The sequence below is a fragment of the Phacochoerus africanus genome, chromosome 15 (assembly GCF_016906955.1).
Source record: "Phacochoerus africanus isolate WHEZ1 chromosome 15, ROS_Pafr_v1, whole genome shotgun sequence".
Classification (NCBI taxonomy): domain Eukaryota; kingdom Metazoa; phylum Chordata; class Mammalia; order Artiodactyla; family Suidae; genus Phacochoerus; species Phacochoerus africanus.
Genome location: NC_062558.1, coordinates 75,446,165 through 75,470,426, shown reverse-complemented (window position 1 = coordinate 75,470,426; position 24,262 = coordinate 75,446,165). Strand labels below are relative to the sequence as shown.

At 50.2% G+C, this 24,262-nt stretch overlaps 1 protein-coding gene and 1 non-coding gene across 7 annotated transcripts in view; one reads left to right on the top strand and one right to left on the bottom strand.

Moving 5' to 3' along the window:
- The window catches only part of CDH23 (cadherin related 23), a 438,655-nt gene that overhangs the window by 123,460 nt on the left and 290,933 nt on the right, over window positions 1–24,262 (bottom strand). For all 6 annotated transcript variants that reach the window (XM_047759777.1, XM_047759776.1, XM_047759778.1 and 3 more), the window contains 6 exons: window positions 19,229–19,293; window positions 13,653–13,890; window positions 9,970–10,075; window positions 8,847–8,974; window positions 3,930–4,002; window positions 1,778–1,894 (listed from right to left, as the gene is read on the bottom strand). In XM_047759777.1, coding sequence (XP_047615733.1) covers window positions 1,778–1,894; window positions 3,930–4,002; window positions 8,847–8,974; window positions 9,970–10,075; window positions 13,653–13,890; window positions 19,229–19,293 — 727 coding nt within the window. The remainder of the gene's footprint in view (window positions 1–1,777; window positions 1,895–3,929; window positions 4,003–8,846; window positions 8,975–9,969; window positions 10,076–13,652; window positions 13,891–19,228; window positions 19,294–24,262) is intronic.
- LOC125117189 (U6 spliceosomal RNA) lies at window positions 10,922–11,028 on the top strand. Its single transcript, XR_007132543.1, has one exon. It is a non-coding gene; the product is annotated as a U6 spliceosomal RNA (small nuclear RNA).

The window sequence follows — 24,262 nt, the reverse complement described above, 5'->3', positions numbered from 1 at the left end:
CCAAAGATCCCCACACCCCTTCCAGGCCAGAAACGGTTACTAGAGAGGGGCTGCGGCTGGGGACTATAACATCCCCCCCCTTTCCTTGCCACTAGGTGGGGCCATTGCCTAGTCTGGCCAATGGCAGGTGGACACAAGCGATGGATGGTCCCTCCAGGCCTGAGCCATGAACAGCCGGTCCAACACCTCACGTTCCCTCTTCCCTCTGTGTTGACCTTGAAGCCACAGCACAGAAGGGGCCTGGGTCCCAGAACCACCTTGCGGAAGGCTGTCCACTGAACACGCCATGGGCTGCCGTGTGAGCCAGAATGTCTACTGTTAAGCCACTGAGGTTTCAGTGGTTGCCTGTTTGGCATCTACAGTTCCCCTACCTAATACAGAAATCTACTTAGAAGTGGGAAGACTTACACCCCACCTACGCTGACTTGGGACCCTGTGAGGGTGGGGCTGTGTCACTCCATCCTCCTCCCCAGCACAGCACCTGGCAGAGAGCAGGCCATCACCACTGTATCTGAGTGAAGGTAAGAAGGGATGTCCAGGGGTCTCCTCATCCCAGCTTCTGCCTTAGAAGCCTGGGGACTCTTGTTGCTTTTTCCTTTTTTTTTTTCTTTTTTTGTCTTTTTGCTATTTCTTGGGCCGCTCCCGCGGCATATGGAGGTTCCCAGGCTAGGGGTCGAATCGGAGCTATAGCTGCTGGCCTATGCCAGAGCCACAGCAACACAGGATCTGAGCCGCGTCTGCAACCTACACCACAGCTCACGGCAATGCCAGATCGTTAACCCACTGAGCAAGGGCAGGGACTGAACCCGCAACCTCATGGTTCCTAGTCAGATTCGTTAACCACTGCGCCACCATGGGAACTCCTCTTGTTGCTTTTTTCTGCCTCCCTTCCCTTTCCGCTTCAAGGAGGAGAGAAAACTGGAGGGAGGCACAAGGAAATATGAATAAAGGGGAGAAATACGGGCTGAGCAGGGAGCTCCAGGGCCCCAGGGTGAAAAAACCCAAGGGAATAATGATAATAACCTGTTAGCACCTACTACCTGCCAAGGGCTACTCTGAGTTCTCTGTAATGACTGAGTTCACAGCAGCAGGTGGGGAAACCGAGGCACACACCACATTAGGAAGAGGAGCCAGGATTCAAGAAAGCTTGAGGAGTTCTCGTCGTGGCTCGGCGGAAACGAATCTGACTACCATCCATGAGGACGGAGGCAGGTTCGATCCCTGGCCTCGCTCAGTAGGTTAAGGATATGGCATTGCCGTGAGCTGTGGTGTAGATTACAGACTTGGCTCAGATCCCCCATTGCCGTGGCTGTGCTGCAGGCTGGAAGCTGTAGCTCTGATTCAACCCCAGGCCTGGGAACTTCCATATGCTGTGGGTGCGGCCCTAAAAAAGCAAAAAAAAAAAAAAAAAAAAGTTTGGCAGCTGAGCGGGGATTGGGGGCGGGGGGCAGGCACGGGAGACGCCTCAGTTTGAAGATGTCCCTGAAATGTGGTTTGTTAGCCAGATATTTGTAAAGTGGAACACATTTTAAACCTAACAGGGCTTGTCACCGCTGAAAGACATTCTTCGGTGAAGGAATTAATGTTGTGAGTTTTGGTAAGATTGGTCATCTTGCTCAAGTTGATGTTTCAGGGATAAAACCAGGTGCTCAAAGCTGATCTGCTGGAGGACATGGGTCTCCTGCGAAAGGGAGGAGACCCTGGCCCAGAGGCCGGTCCCCAGGCTGTGTATGGCACGCCAGCCCGAGGCGCAGGGGACGCGGTGGCGGGGGCTCACCTGAGCGGGCGTTGATCCGAAACTGGGAGGAACCCTCCAGGGAGTAGATGATGGACTCCTGGCCGTACTCTCGGGAGCGGTCCAGGTCCGTGGCATTCAGGAACAGCACCGTGGCTCCTTTGGGGGGACAACAGGCGTTGGGGGCTGCTCACCCTGGGCTCACAGCCCCAGGCTCTGGCAGCAGGACATGGGCACAGGCTCGGGGGGACGAGTTGGGACCTCTCGGTGACAAGCCTTCCAGGGTTGGGAAGCCTGCCTCAGGGACGACTCAGGGATGGGAGTGGGATCCACTATTTGCTCTGGTGGCCCAGATTCCTGGGCTGCGCAGCAACAAGGCTCCACGGGATCAGGCCCACCCCCTCTCCCGACCCACTCCAGGTCCAACCTCCAAGTGCGCGCCACTGCCTCCCCCGACCCGGCCCTGCCTGGCCAGCACTCAGATTGACCACCTTTGACTGTGACTCAAAAAGGAATAAAGCTCCACATTAAATTATTCTACATTTATTGTCTTCAATTTTGGTCTTACTTTATCTCATTCACAAGGGGAACTTATAAGAGCTTTTTTTTTTTTTTTTTTTTTTCCTTTTTTCTCTTTAATGCCCAGTTCAGGCCTCACCTTCATTTCCATCTCTGTGAAGTCCTGGGTCGGGGGATCAGCCTTATCCAGCTGCCTGGCCAGACCCTGCGGGCAGTCTGACCTGCAGCCATGCCGGCCAGGGCTTTCGGCTTCCTCCTGCCACCCGACGGCCAGGCCAGCTCTGGCGGGGTGGCGAGGAGGGTCCGTGTGTGTGCTCCGGGAGCCGCCACACCCAAGCTGGAATCCAGTGGGACCTCTGGCAAGGGCTGGGCACTTGTAAAATGGGTGCCCTGTAAAATGGGTCTAACTCTAAAGCCCGACTTTTGGGGTTGTTGGTGAGGATTTTGAGGGATAAAACCTGGGGCACAGGCCCAGCTCACGGCAGCTGTCACTGAAGCAGACCCCGGTAACCACTGTGCTGATAAGTCAACAGACCCTTGGGGGGTGAAGGACCAGGCCGGGGGCCGTGAACCATCAATTCATTCTGGGCCCCTCCTGGTAGCTGTCGGGTCTCTGCTGCGACTTTCAGTCCCGCCCTGAGCAGGAGGACAAGTACATCTGCCGTGACACCCTCCTTTATCCCAGCTCGTTCAACTTGCAAGAGGATTGAGTGCCGGGATGAAGGCCTCTCCCTGTCAGAGTCTCTGGGGATGGTTGGGAGCTCAGGGGGCCTCTTCTGCAGTGATCCTCTCCAGGGGGTGCCCAAGACTCCCAGTGGGCTGGGCACAGCCTGGCACCTGCCCAGCAAATCATCAGACACCAGGAAGGTACCTGGAGGCTCTCGTTAGAAGGGCCTGTGGTGCCAGGGAAGGTTGCCTCTGACGCCAGCAGTTCCCTGCCTCCTCCAGCTGCCCCCTGACTCCTGTTGTCCTTGACTCCGGCTGACCCTGACTCCTATAACGGACCCTCCTCCAGCTGTCTGACTCCAGCTGTTCCCTGACTTCCAGCTATTCCTGTGCTCCTCCAGTCGTCCCCTGACCCCTCCAGCTGCTGCAGCAACTCCTGATGTGAGTTGCTCCTGGAGAACACTCACTTTTGGCTGTAGGGAGGCCGCTTCCAGCCTGCGCCAAGGACATAGCAGCTCCCCTAAACCTGAGTGTGGAGCTGGTGGCCCTGGGTGTGCAAGCTGGGCCCTGGCACTTGAGACGTGGTCCAGGGATGAGCCTCCCATCCTCGTCCTCACCTAGGAACACAAGCCATCCTCCGACGTGACCCCTTGGCCATCATGGGCCCTGGGACCAGCTTCACAGCCCTGTCATCTTAAAACTCTCTGCACACTCTTGTTTAACCAAGGTTGCTGAGTTAATCATTGGTCATTTTTCTCCGGCATGAGAACTGTAGCTGCAGAGGAGAAGGGACCAAGCACCTAGGGGAGTATCTGCACACAGTAGGTGCTCCATAAAGAACTGTGGACTGGCAGGCCATTGGACATCTCTAGAGGCTCCACTTGTCATGGGAACTAGACAGGGAGGGCACGGGGCTCTCACATGGGCAAGGGTAAGGTCAGGTCTGCACCCCCTCAGCCTCGTGCCCACTGGCCTCCCGCCCTCATGCCTTCGTTGCCTGGGGCTGTACCTGCCATGATGTTCTCCACCACAGAGACGAAGTAGGCAGGCTTGCTGAAGGTGGGAGGGTTGTCGTTTTCATCCTGGAAAGAAAAAAGATAGATGCAGGAGCCAGGGAGGAGGTTGGGGCTGGTCAGCATCCCAGGTTGGCACTGAGGGGAGGCTGGGCACGGCTGGCACTGAGGACCTCTGGCCTCAATGTATAACCAGAGCCAGGTGGGGGGTCATGAGGTGGCCAGGTGGCCCTCTGGCTGGGCTACAGTTCAAGGAGGCAAGGCAGGATTTGGGGAAACGTGGGGGTCGGGAAGTGATGGTCAGAGAGACGGAGAATGAAGGCAGCAGTGGGGACAGCCTATGACTCCCAGCTCTCCTGGCTCTCCCCGTCGGTCTCCTGGGGAGACCCACACTCCCACCCTCAGCTCATCAGTCCCCACACTCAGACCTTCCCATCCAGCTCTGGCAAGATGATGATGGAAAGTTCTAGGAACCCTGCCGTCAACATTCTCCCTCCTAGACATGGAAGGAGAAAGGAATACTTCAACCTAGAAAATGCTGAAGTACAAAGTGTAGGCAGGGAGCAGGGGGCTCCCAAAGACTGAATTCAGCCCTATCTGCACACCCACAATAATAGCCCTTCCACCTGCCTGGGCAAACCTGGCCAAGAACCACCAGCTCTGGTTCTGGAGCAATCCCTTCACCAGTGACTAGGAGAGAAGGACAGTGGCTGGGAAACGGTGCGGGATCCATGGGCTGAGCTGGCAGGGGTGTCCAGGCACAGCCTCCATCTCCTCCTGCAGCTCCTCCAAAATCTCAGGGAGACTTTCCCATCCTTTACGACTTTCATCCTCACCACTGTTTTTGCAACTATTCAACAAGAATTCCTCCCTGTTCCCCTCTTGGAGGAAGCCTCATGGCCTACCCTACCCCGACCCTGACTCAGGGCCTCCTCCCCTTTACCTGAGAGCCCAGCACACAGCTCAGGGGTCTGCCCCCTGGGGAGTCTGCAGGCTTCAGTTTTCAGGGATGCAGGCATCCTAGGCCTCATTCCCCCCATGGACTGGGAGCCCTCTGAGGGGGAGACTCCTGCAGTGAGCCCCTTCTGCTGGAGTCACTTCCGGCTGAGAAAACATGAAGAAAGAGGTGGCCTGATATCTGGCTGCCCACCCCTTGGGACTTTGGAGACTCTTGTCGTGCCAGGATGATGGGTGCCCTGAGAGGTTTTTCTTTCCCAATCTGGTCCCTGGCTCTGGACCACACATGCCGGCTCCAGCTGACCTGTCCCCTCCCCAGCCTCAGGGAAATGACAGCGTGAGGACCTGCCCGACATCTGATGCCCAGGGGCACGCCCAGGCATCCCCGGTGCGGGCATGGGTGCCCCATACATGTATATATTTAAGCCTTCTGCTTGGCTGCACAGAACGGCACGGAGAATGTCAGTGACAGAGCATGAGGCAGAAACTTATTAGCGGTGATATTTCCCCGGATCCTGGCGCTGCATTCGCTATTAGTTCTAATTCAGCGGCTCCCTCTACAAAAGCTTATTGTCCCCTAATGGGAAATCTACAAACTGAGTTTGACTTCTTTATTAAAAACCAACAAGCAGTGGATGAAAAGGAATCACCTGGCTCCATTTGCCCACCCCTCCTCCCACAATCCTGTCCCCTTGATCTGCCTCTCCCCCTCCCCGCCAACCTGTGCTGCCATCAACTCCATCTCCACTGGGGCTTTTCTTTTTTTTTTTTCCTCCAAGTGGAGAGAAAATCCCTTTGCTGGAGGGAGGAGACAGCTCAGCCAAGTGACAGCTACTTAAAAATCACCCACGTGCAAAATCAACCCGGAGGCGGCGACCTTTTCAAGTACGGTCTTTAGACACAAGCGATTCCACCATCCCAAAGTCCTGCTCGAGAGACGATGTTCAGCCACAGTCAAGGTGGCACCTGTCTCTGTTGCCAGACCCACCCCGTGGCCAGGGGCCAGGGCAGACCCGGGAGGAAAGTGCAGGGCCCTTGCTGACCCGCATCAAGGCTCTGAGGTGGCTCCATGCCAGGGCACAGGCTGGCTCGCTGAGGAGGGAGCAAGGTGGATTCTTGGCTCCACCTGTCCTTGGACATGAAGCCCCCACTCCCTGATGTCAAGGAGGGAGGCTGAGGCTGCTGGCCACTCTTTTATTCAGAGTGGATAAAAGGTCAGTTCTGTCCCTGGGCCATCCTCTTCCTGTTCTGGCTCCATTTGAGGCAAAAAGAGAAAGAGGTCCTCCTCAGGTCCCTTAATTGACCACAGGCTGGGAGGCAGGCTGGGGTTTGGGGCAATCCCTGGGTCTCAAGACTTTGAAGGCCTTGCTACCCCTGATCAGAAACATCGCCATCTCCTGGGAGCATGTTAGAAAGAGAAAACCTCAGTCCTTCCTCAGATGTGCTAAATGTGAATTTGCATTTTTTAAAAAAATTTGTCTTTTTGCCATTTCGTGGGCCGCTCTCGCAGCATATGGAGGTTCCCAGGCTAGGGGTCTAATCGAAGGTGTAGCCACCGGCCTACACCAGAGCCACAACAACTCGGGATTAGAGCCGTGTCTGCAACCTACACCACAGCTCAGGGCAATGCCGGATCCTTAACCCACTGAGCAAGGCCAGGGATCGAACCCGCAACCTCATGGTTCCTAGTCGGATTCGTTAACCACTGAGCCATGATGGGAACTCCCCATGAATTTGCATTTTAAGAAGACGCCCAGGGAACCCGTGTGAACTTGGAGGAGCAATGGTCTCAGTCACATGAAGACTGGGATGCCCAAGGCTCCAAGCCTAGGGATGTGGTAGAAAGAACATGAACCTAGGAGTCAGACAGGTCAAGGTTCAAATCCTAGCTTACAAGGATTGGAAGTAAATTCAAATGCCACTTACTAGCCAGAAAGTCAGAAAGGCGCTGGTGACCATGGACCAGCTATGATCCCTCCCCTAAGCCTCAGCTGCCTCATCTGTAGAATGGGACTGAAAGAGACTACGTAACGAGAAAGTGCCTAGAACAGCATGGAGCTCAAGTTTGAATTTCCATTTGGTCAATTCTGCCAACCTTCCACCTCAATTTATTTCTCTAAATTTTCCCGACTCTCACCCTCTCCCACTTTCAGTTCCCCAAAGCCTGGAGAGCGTCCTCCTCAGCCTGGCTAAGTTCTCTGGAACTTCCCTTCGCACCAGAGTGCCTGGTGCATGGATGCTGCTGCTGGCACACCTTCTGTCTTCTCAGCTGTGATGACAGCACCAAAGCCCACATGGCTAGGAACTACCTGCATGATCCCATCTAATCATCGCACTATCATGTGGCAGTACCACGAGTATCCCCATTCTGCAGAGGAGGAAACTGAGGCTCGGAGAGGAAAAGAACCCCAGGTCACACAGCTGGGTTTCAAAGCCCTATACTTCTGAGGCCATGCTCCTGTCTCTAGTCATAGTGCCTCCTTGTGGGGGGAGCAGGATTCACTGTCACCTTCAGATCCCCCCAGGACCTACTGCACCGTGTACACAGGAAGAATTCACCGCTTGCTTGAACAGAGAGAGCATGACGCTGGCTGAAAGTGATGGGTGGGTTGGTCAGGGTTAGGAGTGTGGCCAGGCTTAAGGGGGTGTGGGGACTGTGGTCAAGACTGGGAAACCAAGGTCATGTTTGGTGGCTGTGGTCACGGTCAGAGCTACATGGGAAAGAATCCCAGGATGTGGCCAGGATCAACAGGGAGCCACTCTGGTTCTCCGCCATGACTCTTGGCACTTCACGGTAGGTGGCAGTAGGTTAAAGGTAGGCTTCTGTGGATCTATGCTGCCCTGTCCTCCTGGCCACTCCCTGGAGCCTGAACTGCCAGATGCAGGGCCCCAGGCCATGCTCTTCCTTTTGCTGGACCTGGTTCTGCAGAGCCTCTCCATCCTCTGTTACCCCAAATCCTGCTCCCACATGCCCAGTTGCGGTGCGCCCCCCAGGCATCAACCTTGACTCTTCCATCACTGCTCACCCAGACTTTTCTGCAAGCAAGTAGGGTCCCCTACCCAGAGATGGTCCTGAGCCTCGGCCTCAGGTTGAGAGGATGAGGCTCATGAGAGCCAGGTATGGGGCAGCATCAGAGGCTGTTGGTGAAGCCATCTGGGACAGGAAGGTCATCCAGCAACCTGCCCTGGGCAAGATTTTCCTGGAGCTTTTGTCAGATCTCAACGAATCTCCTAACCCGACAATCTGATCGAATCCCTCCTGGAGCTGGTGATGCACTAACTCTTCTATGAACATATGCATTCACCCTCCCGGGGGGCAGCGACATTTATGAGATGGGGTGGGGGGTGGGGCACTCGGGGGGGGCGAAATGCCTACCGGCCTGGTGTCAGACCACAATCTTTGTCCCTGGAATCACTGGGGGAGCTGCACGGGGCCAATGAACCAGTGTGGAGATGGATTCAGCGACTGATAATTTCAGACACAGAAAGCGCTAAGGGGCGCTTGATATTCACATCAGACAAGCTGTGGTTTGGCTTCAGGCCCCTTTAGATCTTCAGAGGAGTGAAAAAAGGAAGTAAAGAAGAAAGAGGGGCCCAGAGAGACAGTCAGAAGAGAGAAGATGACCTTCCAGGAATTCCCTTGAACTTCACGGAATGTGGTTGTAAAGGAAGAAACCCATCGCATTCCCTCCCTGCTGGTGCTCCAGCTCCTGTTCTTCCTCCGAGGGTGTCCTGAGGCCCCTGGATGATGTTAGAACAGGACCATCAGGCTCTTCTTGGGGCCCAGGCCTGTGCCTTCCCTGGCTGAGCTGAGCTGCTAAGGGACCGGCTGAGTTGTGGGGACAGCTAAGGAAGGATGTGGGGACACAGGGTTCTGGTAGGGCCCCCAACGCTGGGAAGCACTCATCACCCCATATTCTGGAAAGACAAGGCCAGTGTGCCCCCCAGGTACTTACAAACACCTCGATGGTGACGGGGACAGTGCTGTTCAGAGGTGGGTGGCCGGCGTCCTTGGCCATGACCATCAGATAAATCAGCCCATTGGGTATCTGTTCATAATCCAGGGGGCGGCTCACGCTGACAACTGAAATGACAGGGTGGGGCCCCAGGCCCTCTGTAAGCAGACTTCCCAGGTCCGTCCAGCCAGGGCTCCCCTTTGGGCAGAGAGGGTGAGGCTGGCTTGGCCTGAGCCACCTCTGCCTTGTTCTCCCCTCCTGCCTCTGAACTCCTGGAGCCTTACCTAGCCTAGGAATCTCTGTATGCTACAGGTGCAGCACTAAAAACCAAAAAAAAAAAAAAGGACATAGGGCAAAGGGATAGGGAGGAAGGGCTTTCCCAGCAGAAGGAACAGGAACAGACTCCGCAAAATCATGGAAGTGATCCCTGTAAGGGGAGAGAGTGTCAAGGGGTTCAGAGAGGTTGGATTATGGAGTATGGTGCGGAGAGGCCAGTGCAGAAAGGCAACCAAGAGCCAGATCACAAGGGCCTCCCTGGACAGCTTTGCTGTGTGACTCCGGGCAAGTCATCCTCTGTCTCTGGGCCCTAGCTGCCTCAACAACAACAACAACAAGACAAGCGATCTCTTGGGATCTTGAAGCTTGAGGTTGTTACCGCAACAACAGGGATCAGGACTCACAGGTAGCAAGCAGGGCAGAGTCTAGAGAATGGACCCGTCTAAGCCAGCAGGGAAAGGTCACATGAAGGGTGGGGAGGTGGCTGTATCACCCCCGATAGATGGGGAAGCTTACTTAACAAGCCTCCCCCTACCAGATCTGCCCATGCAGCCTTTCTTCACAGGGACCCTGGAGACTGGGGTGACTTCAGATGCCTGGCTGGCTATGGGCCTAAGACCCAGAGAAAGATGTGGCCGATCTGAGACACAGATCTTGAGTCTATGAAAAGGTGACCCATGCCATGGACTGCTCCAGCCGACAGGAGCTGTGGGGCAGCCTCCCAAGTGGTCTAGGTGTCTGGGAGACAGATGGGCCCCGCTCCCAAGAGAGGTGTAAGCATGCCGCCCTGCTCCTACCAGCCGACCCTCCGCCCCAGGCTGGCCCCTCCGTCCTGCCCCCCGCATACCTCCATAGCCCTCGTACACGCTGATGTCGAAGTAGCTGCCGAAGGCGGAGGCGTTGACGATGCCGTAGGTGATCTGGTTGTTGGGAGGGGAGTCTTCGTCTGTTGCCTGGAAAGAAGAGGGCAGACAGGGCCCATGAGCCTTCAGTGACCTTGGGGCCAGAAGAAGGCAGGTCCTGGGAGCGGGGCGGGGTAGGGGTGGGGGATGACCCCTCTCAGAGCCGCCTTCTCGTCTCCTCGTCCCTCAGCTGGAGGCTGCTCTCTGGCTCCCAGCAGACACACCTCATGTTAGGGGCGGAGGTGCTCTGGGGCATCTGGAGGGTGGGCTGGAGGCCCAAGGGGAGAAAGGAAGGCCGGGCCTCACCCAGAGGATGGACGGGGTCTCCACCATACCTGGCAGGACCATCTCATGGTCCCAGTTTGAACATCCTGCTCACAGAGGCCTTCCCTGTCCTCCAGACTAGGTCAGGGCCCTGGGCTGGGCACCCTATTAGTTCCCCTGCCCCACACTGGGCTGTAAACTTCTTGTTTAATTTCTGCCTTCCTCACTCAGACTCTCAACTCCATGTGAGCAGAAAATGTGTTTCTTGACTGCAGCTGATCCCTAGCGTTAAGTGCCGCATTTGGCACTGTGCTAGGTGTTAGTGCTTGTGTTAGTGCTAGGTGTCTAATGAATGCATGTTGCATGAATGCAAAAAGGGAAGAAGGCACTTAGAACAGGGGTCTTCCTTCTCCTTGACTGTCTCTGGGGTGGCTGCATTGATGGGCTCTTTTCAGAGGTCTCGGACCCTAGAGAGCCTCCAGGGGCCTCCCTCTGCTCAGGGTGTAAGAGGAGCTGGGTGGGCAGGGAGGGCAGGGTCCATGATGGGTGGGCACATGGTCCTGCCTTCTGGGTATCCCCACGCTGCCCCTGCCACCTTGCCTGCATCCCCATCTCCCTCAGAAATAAGTTGTAGTGCTGGCTTTGGCCACACATATACCAAAATTGGAATGGTATCGAGAAGATTAGCATGGCCCTTGCACAAGGATGACATGCAAATTCGTGACGCTTTCCATATTTTTATTGACTGTAATAGAAAAAATAAAAATCTTAAAAAAATTTTAAGAAGAAAAAGAATATATATCTACATGTATATAACTGAATCACTTTGCTGCAGAGCAGAACTTAACACAATCTTGGAAATCAAATATACTTCAATAAAATTTAAAAAATACAAATGGGAGTTCCCGTCATGGCTCGGCAGAAACAAATCTGACCAGAATCCATGAGGACGCAAGTTTGATTCCCTGGCCTCTCTCAGTGAGTTAAGAATCTGGTGTTGCCATGAGCTGTGGCGTAGGTCGCAGACGCGGCTCAGACCTGACATTGCAGTGGCTGTGGTGTGGGCCAGCGGCTGTAGCTCTGATTCAATCCCTATCCTGGGACCCTCCATATGCTGTGGGTATGGCCCTAAAAAAAGGCAAAAAAAATTAAATTAAATTAGAAAAAATAAAGAAAATACAAATGAAGGAAATATAACACCCTCCATAAAATGCCTTGAAAAGAATCTGGAAAAACTCTACACACACAAAGGTTTTTAGTATCAGGGCTTTTGTACTTAACGTCATCTTCATAGACCACATCGCTTTGATGCACTGCTATTATGGGTCTATGCAAGTTAAGAAAAGGACTCACGTCACTGGATAGGAGTATGAAGATCTCATGTACAGAGATTCAATTCAGTTGTAAAGAAAGCAATGAAAGACATTAATGAGCTCTGATTCTCACGACTGCATTGCAAACTGGAACACAACCATGCAGCTACCTAAAAATTAAAACAAGTTTAACCTCCACATATGCGCAAGGTGCAATTCACCAAGGGCCATTCTCTCCCAAGAAGTTCCTCTGGTTCACGCTGGGTTTCAAAGACGCATGCTCTTGAACTGAGTATTGTGAACTTAGAATCACTTTGCACGCGGACATTCTTGGGAATTTGCTGTGAACAATTGCTGATCTCTTGCACTGTTTTCCCACATTGTCTACACAACTTGGTACCTTGAGCAACTATGGTCTTACTGAAAGAGACTGTATTTGCAAATAATTGATCTTCAAATGTTTGCATGTAAGTAAGTGGGGATATACTAACCGAAGAAAAATGTCTCCCCCAGAAATAAAATCAATGTGCCATTGGTTTAAAGAATTTTGTGCTTTTATTTTTTTTTTTTAAGCCATTGAGACAAACCTGAAAAACTCTAACTATACCCAAGGGGGGAAATAAGGACAGTACAAGTTAAAGGGAAAATAAAAAAGAAGTAAGTTGTAAATAGAGCCTCTGAGTCCTGTCACTCTGGGTGGGCGGACTGGGGAGGGGTATGAGGACATTAAGGAGTTTCTGGTCAGAGGTCACTGTGTGGTGTGGTGGGGACTCATTGCAGGAGGATGCTTGGAGGGCAGAGTCTCACATTCTGGTCCTGGCTCTCAACAAATTCACTGTGCCCGCCTCTTCCCTCCTGCTTCCCCTTCCATGAAGCATGTTGTGTCCATGGTCTCTGGTGCCTTCCAGCTGCAGCAGCACCTGGTTTTAAGCAGCCACTAAAGGGCTTGGAGGGGGCGCTTTACACAAGGAACTGCTTGGCACTCACCTAGGGAGATGGGGGTGGTGGTGAATGCAGACCTAAAATTTAAGCTGAACCCTCCTACACTGTTGGTGGGAATGCAAATTGCTACAACCACTATGGAAAACAGCATGGAGGTACATTAGAGAACTAAATATAGAATTGCCATATGACCCAGCAATCCCACTCTCGGGCATATATCCGGACAAAACTTTCCTTGAAAAAGACACATGCACCCGTATGTTCATTGCAGCACTATTCACAATAGCTACAACATGGAAACAACCTAAATGTCCACTGACAGATGAATGGATTAAGAAGATGTGGTACATATATACACAATGGAATACTACTCAGCCATAAAAAAGAACAAAATAATGCCATTTACAGCAACATGGATGGAACTAGAGACTCTCACACTGAATGAAGTTAAGTCAGAAAGAGAAAGACAAATACCATATGATATTACCTATATCTGGAATCTAATATATGGCACAAATGAACCTTTCCACAGAAAAGAAACTCATGGACTTGGAGAAGAGACTTGTGGTTGCCAAGGGTGAGGAGGAGGGGGAGGGAGTGGGATGGACTAGGAATTTGGGTTAATAGATGCAAACTACTGCATTTGGAATGGATAAGCAATGAGTTTCTGCTGTATAGCACTGGGAACTATATTTAGTCACTTATGATGGATTATGATAATGTGAGAAAAGGAATATATATATGTATATATGACTGGATCACCTTGCTTTACAGTAGAAAATTGACAGAACACTGTAAACCAGCTATGATGGAAAAAGTAAAGATCATTTAAAATAAATAAATAAATTCAGCTCCTCCATTAAAAAAAAAAATTAAGCCAAGACAGGCACTAAGCTCATATAGGAACCAGGGATGTGAAGTGATGCTCAGAGGTGGACTGACACAGACCAAGAATGTGACCGCTGATCTGAGAAGAATTCTTTGTGGTTGGCACTTCTTGCACTGGCTTCCTGAGGGGGTGGTCCAGGAAAAGGCAGAGAGAGAGAGAAGGAGGGAGAGGGAGAGAAGGGAAGAGAAACAGTCAATCACAGGGCACCCTAGCATCTTACCCGGAGCCGCACCAGCTGTGTGACAGAAGGCTCATTCTCTCTCAGAGCACCCACATAGGCATCCTTCTGGAAGGTGGGCACATTGTCATTGACATCCAACACGTTGATCCTGACCCGGCCCGTGGTCTCCTCACCGCCCCCGTCCCGGGCAATGACTGTCAAGGTGAAACGCTGGATAAGCTCGTAGTCCAGTCTGGCGATCAGCATGATGAGTCCTGTGTCCTTGTCCAGAGAGAACCTGTGTCAGGCAGGGAGGAGGGAGGGAAAGGACACAGGCGTAAAGCAGCTTATAGATAAGGGCCTGCATTTACCAGCCTATCTCTGCCCTAGGTGACAAAGAGAAATTAAGGAAGTCTGAAACTGCCCTCTTTTTCATTTTTCTTAAATAAGAAGAGCTTCAGCTATTTCTAACAGGAGGTGAGTGGGCAGGGATTGGGACTACATGAGGGGTGGGGTGGACAGGTACTGAGAGGACACGAGCGGGTTGATTTAATCAAAGTGGAAACTAAGGCAGAAAGATTCTCCTTTTCTTGTGAACAAGAGTTTCTGCCTACTGGAAATATTTAGATGTTGAGGAATTGTAATGGTCAGAAATTCTTATAACTGATACCACAGAAATACAAAGGATCATTAGAGACTACTAAGAAAAAATGTATGCCAGCAAACTGAACAACCCAGAAAAAAATGAATAAATTCCTAGAAACATACACCCTATCAAGAGGTAAATGAAGAAATATACCTGATTACTAGTAAAGAGATCGTATCAGTCATCAAAAATCCCCCCCCCAAACAAAACTCCAAGAGCAGTTGCTTTCAATGGTGAATTCTATCAAAAAGTTAAAGAATAGGAGTTCCCGTCGTGGCGCAGTGGTTAACGAATCTGACTAGGAACCATGAGGTTGCAGGTTCGATCCCTGCCCTTGCTCAGTGGGTTAAGAATCTGACATTGCCATGAGCTGTGGTGTAGGCTGCAGACACAGCTCGGATCCCATGTTGCTGTGGCTCTGGTGTAGGCCTGCAGCTACAGCTACGATTAGACCCCTAGCCTGGGAACCTCCATACACCGCAGGAGCGGCCCCAGAAAAGGCAAAAAGACAAAAAAAAAAAGTTAAAGAATAAAAACAAATCCTTCTCAAACTCTTTCAGAACATAGGAGAGTAAGGAATACTTTCAAGCTCATTTTATGAGTCCAGCATTACCCTTAGACTAAACCAGACTAAACCATAAGAAAATTATAAGCCAAGATCCCTGATGAACACTGATGCAAAAACTTCACAAGCTAATTCAGTTCATTAAGATCATTCAACCATGAACAAGTGGGATTTATTCCAGGGATGCAAGGATGGTTCAATAGCCATGAATCAATCAATGTGACATGCCACATTAACATAGTCAAAGATATAGCATATGATCATCTTGATAAATACAGAAAAAGCATTTGATGAAATTCAACATCCATTTTGCGATAACAATTCTCAACAAACTGCATATAGAGGGAAAGTATCCCAAGATAAAAAAAAACCAAAAAACCATATATGACAAACCCACAGCTAACAATACAGTCAATGCTGAAAATCTGAAATCATATTCTCTAAGATCAGGAATAAGATAATAATGCCCATTCTCCCCATTTTTATTCATCATAGTACTGGAAGCCCTAGACAGAACAATTAAGGAAGGAAAAAAAGCCATTCAAATCAGAAAAGAAGTAATGTCACTATTTGCAGAATAACATGACATTACATGTAGAAACCCCAACGACTCTGCAAAAATCTGTTAGAATAAAACATGTTTGGTACAAAGTTGTAGTATACTAAATCAATATATAAAACTCTGCTGGGGAGTTCCCATCATGGTGAAGTGGAAACGAATCCAAATAGGAACCATGAGGTTGTAGGTTCGATTCCTGGCCTCACTCAATGGGTTATGGATCTGGCGTTGCCATGAGCTGTTGTGTAGGTCAGAGATGTGGCTCGGATCCTGCATTGCTGTGGCATAGGCCAGCAACTGTAGCTCTGATTAGACTCCTAGCCTGGGAACTTCCATAAGCCATGGGTGTAGCCATGGGTGCAGCCATAGGTGCAGCTCTGATTAGACCACTAGCCTGGGAACCTCCATAAGTCATGGGTGCAGCCCTGGGTTTCTATATACTAATAATGAACTATCAGAAAGAGAAATTAACAAAAAACAATCCAACTTATAATTGCATCAAAAAATAATAAAATGCTATCTAGGAATAAATTTAACCAAGAAGGCAAGAGACCTGTATACTGAAAACTATGATACTGATGGAAGAAGTTGAAAAAGACACAAATAAACTGAAAGATACTCCATGCTCATAGACTGGAAAAGTTAATATTCATAAAATATCCATATTATCTAAAGCAATTTATAGATTCAATGCAATCACTATCAAAATTCCCATGACATTTTTCATAGTAGTAGAATAAACAATCTAAAATTTGTGTGGAACCACAACAGACCCTCAGTAGCTAAAGCAACATTAGGAAAAAAGAACCAAGGTGGAGGCATCATGCTCCCTGATTTCAAACTATATTGCAAGATTATAGGAATCAAAACAGTGTGGTATTGGCATAAAAGCCAACACACAGATCAGTGGAACAAAACAGTGAATCCAAAATTAAACCTGTACGTATATGGCCAATTATTTTAAAACAAAGAAGCCAAGACTACACAGTGGGGGAAGGACTGTTTTTTCAATAAATAGTGTTGGGTAAACTGGATGGCCCCAGGCAAAAGAAAAAAACTGTTTTATACCACACACAAAAATCAATTCAAAATTGATTAAAGACTTCAATGTAAGACCTGAAACCACACAACTAGGAGACAGGCAGTAAATTTCTTGACATCAATATTGATTTTTTGGACTTGATACCAAAAGCAAAGACAACAAAATAAAAAACAAACAGGTGGGATTACATTAAACTGATAAAGCTTTTGAACATCAAAGGAAGCTATCAACTAAATGAAAAGACAACCTAGAGAATGGGAGAAAATGTTTGCAAATCGTATGTCTAATAAGGGATTCATATCCAAAACATGCATATAAAGATCTCATACAATTCAATTGCAAAAAACCAAATCATTCAATTAAAAAATGGGCAGAGGATCTAAACTGACATTTTTCCAAAGACGACATACAAATGGCCATCAGACACATGAAAAGTTGCTCAACATTGCTCCTCATCAGAGAAATGCCAATCGAAACCACAGTGAGGTATCACTTCACGCCTGTCGGAATGGCTATCATCAAAAGTAGCAAGTGTTGGCAAGAATGTAAAGAAGAGGGAACGCTTGTGCACTGGCCAGCCACTATGGAAGAGTATGGAGTTTCCCCAAAAAACTAAAAAAAGAACTACTATATCATCTAGCAATTCCACTTCTGGGCATTTCTCTGAAGAAAACAAAAACGCTAACTTGAAAAGACATCTTGGAGTTCCCGCTGTGGCTCAGCAGGTTAAGAACCCAACTAGTATACATGAGGATGTGGGTTTGATCCCTGGCCTTGCTCAGTGGGTTAAGGATCCAGAGTTGTCGCAAGCTGCTGCATAGGTCACATACAGCTTCGATCTGGTGCTGCTGTGGTTGGGCTTGGGCCTCAGCTGCAGCTCAGATTCAACCCCTAGCCTGGGAATTTCCATATGTCGCAGGCGTGGCCCTTAAAAGCAGAAAGAAAAAGACAAAAAAGACATCCACGTCCCCATATTCACTGCAACATTTTTTTCAATTGCCAAGGTATGGAAAAAATTTAAGTGCCTATGGAAGAATGAATAGATAGACACACACACATGAGTATTATTCAGCCATAAAAAAGAAGGAAATCTTGCCATTTGTGACAACATGAATGGATCTCCTGAGGGCATAATGCTAAGTGAAATAAATCAGAAAGAGAAAGACAAATGCTGTATGATCTCACTTATGTGTAGAATCTAAAACAAAAAAGCACAAACGGAACTCATAAATACAGAGAACGCTGGTTGCCAGAGGCAGGGAGTAGGTGGTAGATGGAAAAATTAGTGAACAGAGTCAAAAGGTAAAAACTTCTAGCTCTAAAATCAATGTCATGCGGGTGTAACATATGGTATGGAAACTACAGTTAATAATACCATATTGCATAGTTGAAAGCGGCTAAGAGAGTAGATCAGAAAAGTTCTCATCACAGGAAAATATTTTTTGTAACTACACGTGGTGATGGATGTTAACTGGGTTTATCATGGTGATCATTTTGCAACATGTACACATATCAAATCACGTTATATCCCTGAAACAAATAATAATATCCTGTCCATTATATCATGATTTAAAACCCCACATATTTGGGCAATTAAAAAAAAAAAAAAGGAAATTCTTCCATCCAGATGGTCTTGCACCAAAATGCTTGAAATAGGCAGCAAAGCAAGGGGAGGAGTGAGCTCCTCTGAGTTGTCGGTTGACATTTGTGTATCAACCACCAAACCTGGAAGGTCCTGGCTCTGAGACGAGGAAAGCCCCTAACCCGGAAGATGGGAAGAGATGAGAAAAATCCAAGATCATCAGAACCAGGCCACATGAACAGGGGCGTCCTCAGGGACAGGGGTGTCCTGTGCATTGGTCCTGCTGCTGGCCCCTTCCCCCCATTTGGAGGCCCCATCACAGAGTGGCTGAGAACAGCTGGGTATACCTAACAGTCTCTGTCTCTTGCTCTGTTACTTGCACAGACAGTTGGGGCCAGTGATCCAAGGTGACAGCCACTGTCTCACTCATCCTGCGGAACTTCCAGATGCATCAGGCACTTTGTCTTTAGAAACAGACACGCCCTCTGAATTCAACCTGGTTTTTGACCCTGTTGAAAATGAGAGGGCTTCCCCTTGGCTCAGTTTAACTGAAGACAAGGGAAAGAGATGGCCCAGGACTTTGGTGGGTGACAGGGCAAAGCTGGTGCAGGTTAGGCAGCGAGCCCACCCACCCGCCCACCTAACGGCTGTGGCTCATTGACAGCCCCTTCCTGCTGGAGGCTGTGTCTCCTGGTGGAGAAGACCACATGCGGAAGCCTAGCCCTGGCGCTTCTCAGCTGTGTGGCTTTGGGTAAGTGACACAGCCTCTCTGGGCTGCAGTTTCCCCATCTGTAAAGTGGGGATAATAAGAGTGGTCAGCCCTGAGTTCCTCCAGCATTCAGTTGTGAGGACTACATCAGAGAGCGCAAGTTAAGCACTTGACAAAGAGCCTAACACATAGTGAGAGCTTCATAAGCTCAGCTGCTCTTCCTGATGGTGGTGGTATTGTGCTGTCATTAGCATTTCAAAGCTCCTTTTTTTTTTTTTTTTTTCCCCCAAACTAAAAACTATGTTTTAGAAACTGGTTTCTCTGGGAGAAACTACGCCCCAGAGAGTTTAGGGAATTTGAGCAACACTGGACCACAATCGGGGCCAAACCAATAGCAGTGCCTGTGAGTTCGGACTCCCAGCCCAGTTCCTTGGCCTCGATGGGGTCACTGCGTGCTTCCCTGGCATGGAGAGGTTTCCTGGGCCTGGTGAGTGGCAGAGGGCCCCTGCGGAGGGACTGGGGCGGGGGCTCACCGGTCAGGGTCATCGCTGAAGAAGTAGTTGACTTCTCCGAAAGTGCCCACGTCACTGTCTGTTGCCTGCAAAGGAGAGAACAAAAGTCGTTACTGCTCCCGATCTCACCAGGAAATGTCCCCAGTAACCCACGCTTCCCCTCTCCCAGCTCCTCAGGCCCAGGCCGAATTTTCTATGCTGTTCAGTAAGGTTTTCACCAGTCACGAATGGTGACTTAGGTTAATAGTGGAGTGTGTAGTCCTGGAGGACCATTTTACCTCAGTCTCTAACTTTGTGAAACCACCCATCCTGGACTCATGTCAGACTTATTCTCTGCAGATGCTCAGAGGGCTCGGGGAGGGACCCTGGCCCTGGGGCTTGGGGTCACAACTTGAAGGTTTGCAAAATCTCAAAGGTTGGATGCCTTTAATGATCTGGTAACTTCTTCTGGTGATTCTCCTCCCATCTCCAAAGCCTCCAAGTCAGATGTGCTACCCAGTGGGGGAGGCCCCTTGGGGGGATTTTTGATGTTCCCTCTTTAACCCCAGGAATAACCCACTGCCTGTGTAGGGCAGACTGGCATCTGGCCGGCAACTTCTGCTGGAAGCAGTCTGCCATCCACCCCCATCCATCTTCTCTGGCAGCCCTCCCTGCTCGAGCAAGTGCAATCTGAGTACAAACTGCTCTGCCTGTGACCTCAGGGACTGGGCTGGGAGCAGTCCTTGACCGCAGCTGGGGCCTGTCAGAATCCTCTGGAAGTCTTCTTATTGTTGCTAGGGATAAAAACTTTTCTCTAGGGCAGTGAAGCTGGGGTGCCAGGAACTGGGAGCTGCAGGATGTGTGGGGAGAATAAAGAGAGAGGCTCATCCTGGTGAGAGAGCCTACACCACAGTCATAACAACACGGGATCTGAGCCCTGTCTGCGACCTTTACCACAGCTCACAGCAATACTGGATCCTTAACCCACTGAGCGAGGCCAGGGATCGAACTTGCATCCTCATGGACACTAGTCAGATTCGTTTCCGCTGGGCCAAATGAATATTTTCTTTCTTTCTTTTTTTTTGGCCTTGCCTGTGACGTGTGGATGTTCTTGGGCTAGAGGCTGAACCCACGCCACAGCAGCAACCAGAGCCACAGCAGTGACAATGCCAGATTCTTAACCTGCTGCACCATGAGGGAACGCCATACTTTTCATACTTACAAAGGCCATCCATGTTTATTATGACCTCATTTTATCCTTACAGCTGTCGCACCATGATGGGGAGGATAGACATTTCCACCCATCTCACAGATCACAAAACTGAGGCGCACACCACAGTGAGGTCTGGTGTAACCCTGTCACAGTCTAGGTCACAACCAGGTTCAAGCAGAGTGGGGCAGACACTGGGACCCTTACTCCCAGCCCAGGGTTCCTTCCTTTAGGGCCCCGCATGAGGCCTTTTTCCATCTCCTCCCTTCTCCAGGAGGATGGTAGTTATAGGAGAGGTCTGGCTTTTGCGGCTGGGACCTCTGGGCTTCTACATTGTCCCTGGCGTGGTTACAGTCTGCAGTGCCAGCTAAGGGACACCATGCATACAGTCATTCAGTAGTTACTTAGTAAGCATGTGCTCCATGCCAGGCACTGTGACCTCTGCTCCCTCCCAGGCTACTGCCCTAGAGCTGGGTGAACTGCTACCTGCCACCAGATGCCAGATGCCAGTAATGGACTGGCTGACCTTGGGGTCACCTGTTTTACATGCAGGACTTCTCTATAAGATCAAAATTGGATACAGTTTCTATTGCTAAAAAAATGTTTTAATATCTATTTTTATTTTATTTTTTAGCTTTAAGGTGTAATTGGCAAAAATTATATCTTTATCATGTAATAAAAATTATTATAACATATATTACATTGAAGTATACCTGACAATAGGAAGGATTCCCACTATTGAGGTAATTAACCACCTGCCACCTCACCAATGTACCTTTATTCCCTTGTTTGGTGAGATTGCTTAAGTTCTATTCTCTTGGTACATTTCAGTTATATGCTACAATGTTAACTGTATCATCACCATGTCATACATTAGATCCTCAGACCTTATCCACCTTATCACTGAAAATTCTTACTCTTTTTATCAGCCTCTCCCTAGTCATCCCCTTTAATACTCTGGTATTAAATATTTTGGAGGGTCCTGTTTAAAATTCCCAGATTCTATAAAATATATACCATTCTGTGTTCTTTATGATAAACCTGAATTTCCAAAAAAATGCTAAATTTTGTTCAGTATATTCAGTGCAGGAAGGCAGGTGAGTAATATATTTCTATTCTAAATGATTTAAATGAAAAAAAATTATACCCAAAGGGTTAAGATCTTAGTTATCCAAAAAACTAGGTTATTCCAAAGGAAGCCATTTCAAGGCTGTGGACAGCCTGCTTCTGCAGGAGTGCCTTTTTTTTTTTTTTTTTTTTTTTTAATGGGTGCACTTGCGGCACATCATATGGAAGTCCCTGGGACAGGGACTGAATCCGAGCTGCAGCCACTGTGACCTCTGCTGCAGCTGTGGCAATGCCAGATCCTTTAACCCACTGTGCCGGGCTAGGGAACGAATCTGTGCCACTGCAGCTACCCAAGCCACTGCAGTCAGATTCATAATCCCTGCACCACAGTGGGAACTCCTATAGGACGGCTTCTTGTGGTCAATTTTCAGTCAGCGTCCCCACTGTGTTTCAACAGACTGTGTGCAGACCTCTGTCCTCTCACTGTCCCAGCCAAGCTCTGAGCACATCCTGGGTTCCCAGGGGACGTGTGTTGAGTAAGAGGAAAGGTAAACGCCGAGCTCAGTAACTCACCCTCCAACCCAGGACCGATCCCTGGGCAGACCCTCCCCATGCCCTGAGTCACTCCTCACAGTAACACTGCGCTGATCCACTCTTGCCCACTCTGCACTCTTATCTCCACAATGACCGTATGAGGTAGGTGCTATTCTTAGTACTGCTCCCAATTTACAGACGGGGAAACTGAGGCACAGGGAGGGTAAACAGCTGCCCTGAGCCTTCACAGCTACACAAGGAGCAGAGTCGGGATTTGAACCCAATGCCATCTTGCCATGCCCTTCACCTCAATGTATTCTTACTTCTAAGAAGAGAACGTGTTCTCAAGAAGGAGAGGCGCCTGGTTATTTCAGGGGAGTAGAGACCAAAAACTTCTCATAAAAATCCCCCCTCTTGCCTCCCCTTTCAGGGACCAGAGAGGGTGGGGAGGCGCCCATAAGTCCCTTTTATTCCACCTGTAAGTAGCCATCACCACGTGTGGTGTTATTAGACAATACCAACCGCAGCTTGGTCTGGGGGAGAGCTGGCCACATGCCATGAAGCCCCCTGGCCAGGGGTCAGTGTCGTGTAGAGACCCTCGTTCCAGATTAGTGTCCACAGCCCAGTTCACTGTGTGACCAAATAGCAGCTCCCTGGGAGCGAGGGCATCCTTACCTTTCAAAGAAAAGGGCTTGGGGAAGTGAGGAGGCTGCCGCAGGGCTGCATCTGCGGGGCTTGCCTCTCATCTCGGATAGAGCCTGGCATGTGGCAGGTAATTCACAGACGCTTGGGAAATGAAGGGACCAATTCTAATGGGAAGGGGGTCGTGGAGAGATGTGGGCAAGGGTGCGGAGGAAAGAGGATTCTAAGGGGGAGGGAAAGGAGGGGCCAGGAGAAGGGGAGGAGGGAAAGGAGGTGAGGAGCTAGGAGGTGTCAGCAGAGAGGGCCGGGCTAAACCACAAGGGGGCGTTCCCTGTCCCTGAAGGTCCCGTCTGGACCTTGGGGACAAGCCCTTCATATCTGTGTGCCCTATGGACTTGAACTTGGGTTGTCAGGGTGGGAAGGACTCCTGAGGCCCCCGTTGTCCAGTCTTCATTCTGGGGCCTAGAGCAACTGAGGCCCAGGGAAATTAGGTGACCAGTCCCCAGGGACAAGATGGGACTGCCTTCTTTCTCTTCAGGCAGACGTTGGCCTCTGCCACCCCTACCACGCCCCCACTCCCTCCTTGAGTGGGCACAGCCATGGCTCCCACAGTGACCCCTTTCCCTGGGGGCCTCTCACCGCTGCCCAGGCCGCCAAAGCTGACCAGGGAAGATTTGTGAGTCCTTTAGTGCCACCGTCTAATGACCCTATGAAATATGTATGCCTTGTGAAGAGGAGAGGGAGAACCTTCATTTTTCAAGTGCACGAAGCAGAATAATGCGAAGATGAAAAGCTGCTCCTATGCGCCTGCCAGGGTGGGGGCAGCCGGCGCTGACACAGAGAGCCTGGCCAGGGTGCTCGGGCCAGCGCCAGGCGGCAGGGGGGCCGGCTAGGGGCTATGTGCTCGGGAGGAGGCAGCAAATGTGGCCCCTTGGCAGCCCTACTGAAGGTCCTCCACCTTCATGGGCATTCTCAGCCCTGCATGCCAGCCTCACATCTGATCATGTATAGTCTGGACTGTGTGTAGCTCCCGGACCTGACTGGCTCTGCCCACGATGCTCCCTTGCGTGTTCTTTCCTCTCCTGCCTCGCTCACCACTCCTGAGCTCCTGGCTCCCCAAGGCTGAGTTAGGGATCCTCCCTGCAGGGGATATTCCCTGCCCTGCCTGCACTGAGCTGAAGCTGAGGTGTTTCTCACCCACCCTAGGAGGCTGCAGTGCCCTGAGGGCCGGTGGTGTCATGGGGCCTGGATGTAAGGGCGGCTTGGGTTAAGTTCAAGTAAGATCAGGCAAGATCTCTGACATCTAGAGTTTCATCTGCATCCACACAACATATATTAAGGTATACTATACACCGTTTAACTGTGACCACGCTCGTATGTGGTTGCTACTGTTAAAGTCCTCTGCTCCCTGTCTTTAACAAAGGAGGCAACACAGACAGGATGATAAATTGCCCAAGATCTCCCTGGGAGGGGGCAGAGCTGGCCTCCAAATCCTGTGCATAGCACCTTATGGGAGAGGCCCCCAAAGCTCCATCCTCGTAGAGGCCAAGGAGCAGCTCGGCCATGCTAGCCTGCCCAGTAGGGGGCGCTACTGGGCCCTGCCCCACTCCCACCCTGCGACC